Source organism: Thalassophryne amazonica, chromosome 11 (assembly GCF_902500255.1).
Source record: "Thalassophryne amazonica chromosome 11, fThaAma1.1, whole genome shotgun sequence".
Taxonomy (NCBI): Eukaryota; Metazoa; Chordata; class Actinopteri; order Batrachoidiformes; family Batrachoididae; genus Thalassophryne; species Thalassophryne amazonica.
In genome coordinates this window covers 14116900-14122836 of record NC_047113.1, presented here as the reverse complement: position 1 = coordinate 14122836, position 5937 = coordinate 14116900, and the positions used below count along the sequence as shown (strand labels likewise).

Here is a 5937-nt window from a genome sequence, read left to right as displayed (position 1 = left end):
TTCGCTCTCAGACTGCAGGCTTACTTGTAGTTCCTAGGGTTTGTAAGAGTAGAATGGGAGGCAGAGCCTTCAGCTTTCAGGCTCCTCTCCTGTGGAACCAGCTCCCAATTCAGATCAGGGAGACAGACACCCTCTCTACTTTTAAGATTAGGCTTAAAACTTTCCTTTTTGCTAAAGCTTATAGTTAGGGCTGGATCAGGTGACCCTGAACCATCCCTTAGTTATGCTGCTATAGACGTAGACTGCTGGGGGGTTCCCATGATGCACTGTTTCTTTCTCTTTTTGCTCTGTATGCACCACTCTGCATTTAATCATTAGTGATCGATCTCTGCTCCCCTCCACAGCATGTCTTTTTCCTGGTTCTCTCCCTCAGCCCCAACCAGTCCCAGCAGAAGACTGCCCCTCCCTGAGCCTGGTTCTGCTGGAGGTTTCTTCCTGTTAAAAGGGAGTTTTTCCTTCCCACTGTAGCCAAGTGCTTGCTCACAGGGGGTCGTTTTGACCGTTGGGGTTTTACATAATTATTGTATGGCCTTGCCTTACAATATAAAGCGCCTTGGGGCAACTGTTTGTTGTGATTTGGCGCTATATAAAAAAATTGATTGATTGATTGATTGTCTCAGATTCCGTCTGCGGAACCTCCCCCTCTACAACAGGGTAAAGAGGGCACGTTGCTTTAACGCTATGAGGCTGAAGATCCCTGCAATTCAGGAAGACTACTCCAGTCGTCTCACAGAGCTTCTCAGTGAGGCTCCACCATCGGCACATCAGCAAGATTCAGTAGAAGCAGACTGGTCCATTCTCTGTGGCACCATCAGTAAGGCTGCAGAGGACGTAGTTGGCTACTCCAGTCATTTCCATCAAGACTGGTTTGATCAAAATGATGCCGATATCCAAAAACTGATTGACCAGAAGAGAGCTGCTTGCCTTGCATGGGAGAATCGCTCTACCTGTGCCAGCTTGCGACGATTCCAAAATGCAAAGCAGAAGTGCCAGTGAAGGGTCAGAGAAATGCAGAACCTGTGATGGCAAGAAAAATCAAAGGAGATCCAGTCATACGCTGACAGCAGAGACCTACAGTGCTTCTACGCTGCAACAAAGGAAATCTTTGGTCCCCGTTGCGGTGGTACCAACATCCTCCAGTCTGCTGACGGGGCAACTACCCTTACGGATTGTCAAGCCATCCTTCAAAGTTGAAAGGAACACTTTCAGATGCTTCTTAATCGTCCATCTACCGCAGCTGAGGACTTGCTCCGTAAGGTACCCCAACACTCTGTCAGGCATTGGATGTCACTCCCTCCCTCCTACACTGAGTTTCAGAAGGCATTGAAGTGCATGAAGGCATGGAAGTCCCCCGGGCCTGACAACATTCCCTTGGACCTCATTTCTCATGGGGGCATAGCCGTGAAGACCAGGCATTTCATGTTGATCCTTCGCAATTGGGAGACAAAAGCCACACCCGCAGATCTGAAGGACGCCACCATCATTACCATCTTCAAGAAGGGGGATCGCTCCATTTGCAGAAATTACCGTGGCATCTCCCTCCTCAGTAGTGCCGGAAAGATCTTTACACAGATTCTGCTTGACAGGCTCCTGACCGTCGCTGACGAGGTCCTTCCAGAGTCACAGTGCGGCTTCCGGCCATCTCGTGGCACCACTGACATTATCTTCTGTGCCCGCCTGCTACAGGAGAAGTCCCGTGAACAGCGAAGACCTCTCCTTTTCCTCTTCTGGGACTTGAAGGCTTTCAATAGTGTCCCAAGACCAGCTATGTGGGCAACCTTGAGACGTTTCGGCTGCTCTGACCACTTCACGGACCTTGTACAGGCCCTTCATGATGGGATGACTGGCCGCGTCGTGGACAAGAACAGCATCTCTGACTCCTTCCCTATCACCACTGGTTTGAAGCAGGGCTGCGTTCTGGCCGCCACCCTCTTTTCTCTCTACCTTGGGGCCATGATCCACAAACTTCCCGACACGGCCCCTGGCATCCGACTTCGCTGCAGAATGGATGGAGGTCTCTTCAACACTGGGCACTTTCGTGCCCGCCAACTCACCACCTTAGTTACAGTATGGGATGACTGGCCGCGTCGTGGACAAGAACAGCATCTCTGACTCCTTCCCTATCACCACTGGTTTGAAGCAGGGCTGCGTTCTGGCCCCCACCCTCTTTTCTCTCTACCTTGGGGCCATGATCCACGAACTTCCCAACACGGCCCCTGGCATCCGACTTCGCTGCAGAATGGATGGAGGTCTCTTCAACACTGGTCACTTTCATGCCCGCCAACTCACCACCTTAGTTACAGTATGGGAGCTACAGTATGCTGATGACAATGCTACCCCTGTGGACACAGTCGCCGTGCTCCAGGCCACTGTAGATCTCTTTGATGGTGCCTACTTTCACTTTGGGCTTACCTCCAATACTGGAAAGACCAAAATCCTTGTGCAGGGAGTCCCAGGCCATCCCCCTCCAGACACCAGCAACATACGACTCCATGGTGAAGTCCTTGAGACCGTAGAAGCCTTCCCCTACCTAGGAAGCTACCTCTCTAATGACTGCACTATGCACAAAGACATTGATAACAGGATTCGTACCACACATGCAGCATTTGGGAAGCTCTCCAAACGGGTATTTCTGAACCACAATCTCAGTCTCCAGATGAAAATCATGGTGTTCCGAGCCATCGTTCTTTCCACCCTCCTCTATGGTTCTGAGTTGTGGGTCCTGTATACGAGTGATATAAAAAAGCTAAAGCGTTTCCAACAGCAGAAAATTCATGCAATCTTGAAGATCAAATGGCAAGACCATGTCTCCAATGAATCTGTGCTTCTCCGAGCCAGTCTCTCTTGCATGGAGACCACGATGGCCCAAAATCGCCTCCGCTGGGCAGGGCACGTCAGAAGAATGCCCGCAACCCGACTCCCCCTCCAGATCCTCTTCTCACAGCTCGAATCAGGCACAAGAGCCACAGGTGCGCCAAAACGTCAATTTCGCGACCAACTGAGGGCGACGCTTCATCGCTGTAACATCGACTATGCCAACTGGGAGACCCTTGCCGAAAACTGCACTGAGTGGAAGCGCATCATCATTAAGGGAACAGCCCACATGGGGAAACAATGATGCTGTGAAGTAGAGTACAAGAGACAGCAACGTAAAGAGCGGCTTCTCCTTCCTCGCTCACCACCCAGTGTTCCCTGTACAAAGTGTTCCCGACTCTTCCATTCTGCTCTGGGTCTGAGCAGCACATATGACATCGTCACCTCTTGAACAACTGTGGGTGATCTGACATGGTCCTTTAATGCTCGAAAACGAGATTATGCCGATGATGATTATGTAAATAAAGTCCAAGACATATTCAGGGACTTGGAGTTTGAGGAAGATAATTTTAGAAATTTTATTCTTTATTTTTTGTATTTCTCATATTTCAAATGGCATAAACAAATTAAAATCTGTGAAATTCCAAGTGTTCCAATACTTTTGGAGGGCACAGTATCCTAACCTTATGATGAGTGCAAAATGAGTGTGGTATTATTACTGTTTTCTTTAAGAATGTTTAATTTTCACTGTTGCTGCACTTTGTGTCAAATCATAGTCATAGTGTGTATCATACTGATATGAAAATTCAGTAAGCTATATCTTCTATTATACATTTCAGATCTAAGGTGGAACTCAACTAGTGTTTACTAAGGTACCCCTAAAAAAAAAAAAAAAAAAAAAAAAAAAAAGAGTAGAGTCACTTAGGTGTCTGGTCTTGACAACCAGGGATGGTAGTTGAAAAGCTTTTTTATCCCATGGGAACTCTCTCTACCCACCTAAGTGGCTCAAGAATATGGACAGCATGTATATAAGTGACATTTACATGACAATTTATATGACAATATTGAGATACGATAATTTGGCCATATTGTACAGCCCTACTGTCAACTAGCTGAAAACTATTAATTTACATCTACTTTAAAAAAAATGCTTAAAATGGCATGGGGTTAAGAGGGCTGTAATTGGGGGGTCAGCTGAAAAGCAAAAAAAGAAAAATGCTTAAAAAGGTGGGGAGTATGGGGGGCAGAGCCCCTCCAGAAGCTGAAAAATAAGCAAAATAAGGAAAATGCTTGAAATGGCCCCCCCTTTTTAAGCATAGCAGAGCTCCTCCAGAAGCAGAAAGGTTTTAGTCATGCTCATGCTCCCAAGAACAATTTTACTGAAGTCTGAAGGACCAAAAGGACATGGTTAGATGCCAAGGAGCTTTTCCAGACATATGAGAGGCAAATAAAAGAAAAATGCTTAAAAAGGCAGGAGCCCCCCCCCCCCCCCCCCAGAAGCTGAAAGGTTTTTGCCATGCTAATGCTCCCCTGAAGCATTTACTCAAAATAAAGTCTGAAGGACCTAAATGACATGGTGAGATGCTGACGAGCTTCGCTCATTCATGTCCACAACATATGCATATTAATAATAATAATAACAGAAAATAGTCTAATTGAAGTTAACAATATGAGTCTTAAATAGTTTCCTTAGATGCTCATTTAGGCTGACTTGAACAAAAGAGACTGTATGTACCTTGACATGCTTGCAACATGTCCTGCAACTTCCTGGAGAGCGATAAAAGGATGCAAATATACATTTCAGAAAGATGGTGTCATAGTCCTCTATCACAGTTGAGGGAAGCTGTAATTTTGAAAGAAAAACTTTGCAGATATCTATGCCAGTGTCACATGAGTTTGTAGTGTCAGGGAAGCTCGAGAGAAACTTTGGAAAACACAAACTAAAAAAGACTGGGGATAAGACACCTGTTGCCCCCAGTAAATGGACTCTATACCATAAGAATATTCATGATGCATACATCGTCCACTGCAGTGAAGAGTGCTCAGAGAACTGCACTGAAGCAATCAAGCTTTTGATTCAAAACGGAGTAGTCACACTGTGACAGACTGAGTAAACTGATTATTAACGGACTGAAATAATTAAGTATAATAATTAAATAAATAATAATTAATAAATAAATAATTAAGTATAATAATTAAAGTCTGAAAGGAGGTGAGGCTTCACAAAACACATTTAAAAGACACCAGGGGGTCAAAAACTGGTTATCAGGTGAGTCAGAAGCTGCAGATGCTGTGTTAACCTGTCTCCAGGATACAGCTACTGTTTCCCTGTCTCCCAGATACAGCTGTTGTGTTTACCTTTCTCCCGGATACAGCTGCTGTGTTTACCTGTCGGTTGGATACAACTGCTGTGTTTACCTATCTCCTGGATGCAGCTGCTGTGTTTACCTGTCGGTTGGATACAACTGCTGGGTTTACCTATCTCCTGGATGCAGCTGCTGTGTTTACCTGTCGGTTGGATACAACTGCTGTGTTTACCTATCTCCTGGATGCAGCTGCTGTGTTTACCTGTCGGTTGGATACAACTGCTGGGTTTACCTATCTCCTGGATGCAGCTGCTGTGTTTTCCTGTCTCCTGGATGCATCTGCTGGGTTTACCTGTCTCCTGGATGCAGCTACTGTGTTTTCCTGTCTCCTGGATGCAGCTGCTGTGTTTTCCTGTCTCCTGGATGCAGCTGTTGGGTTTACCTGTCTCCTGGATGCAGCTGCTGTGTTGTACTGTCTCCAGGATACATCTGCTGGGTTTACCTGTCTTCTGGATACAGCTGCTGTGTTTACTTGTCTTCTGACTACACTGATATTTCATTATTGTGTTGATTACAATAAAAGTATATTGATATTTAACGTATGTAATTTATGTCAGTTACATAACAAGTGCCCTCAGATGCTCCAGGCTCCGACAGTGCTGTTTGATAAGTAAATGCTACAAAACCAAGGAGTGTGCAACTTGGAGCGACAAAATCTATAGTGCAAGTGGAGGAACCGAGTGCAGTTGATCAGCGAGCGCTATTCGGGCTATTGCTGAAACTGTTTTATGAGTAACCATGTTTCGAGAGACATCAG

The 5937-nt window shown here is 45.9% G+C and overlaps 1 protein-coding gene across 1 annotated transcript; it reads right to left on the bottom strand.

Annotated features, from left to right (window-relative positions):
* Nucleotides 1–5131: 5131 nt before the first annotated feature.
* LOC117520533 (keratin-associated protein 4-3-like) lies at nucleotides 5132–5680 on the bottom strand. The gene has a single exon (XM_034181858.1). The coding sequence runs from the start codon at nucleotides 5678–5680 to the stop codon at nucleotides 5132–5134; it is 549 nt and encodes a 182-aa protein (XP_034037749.1).
* Between the last annotated feature and the right edge of the window lie 257 nt (nucleotides 5681–5937).

What these genes read in the sequence shown, in the direction of transcription:
- LOC117520533 (XM_034181858.1), bottom strand. Translation starts at nt 5,680, where the DNA reads ATGAAATATCAGTGTAGTCAGAAGACAAGTAAACACAGCAGCTGTATC.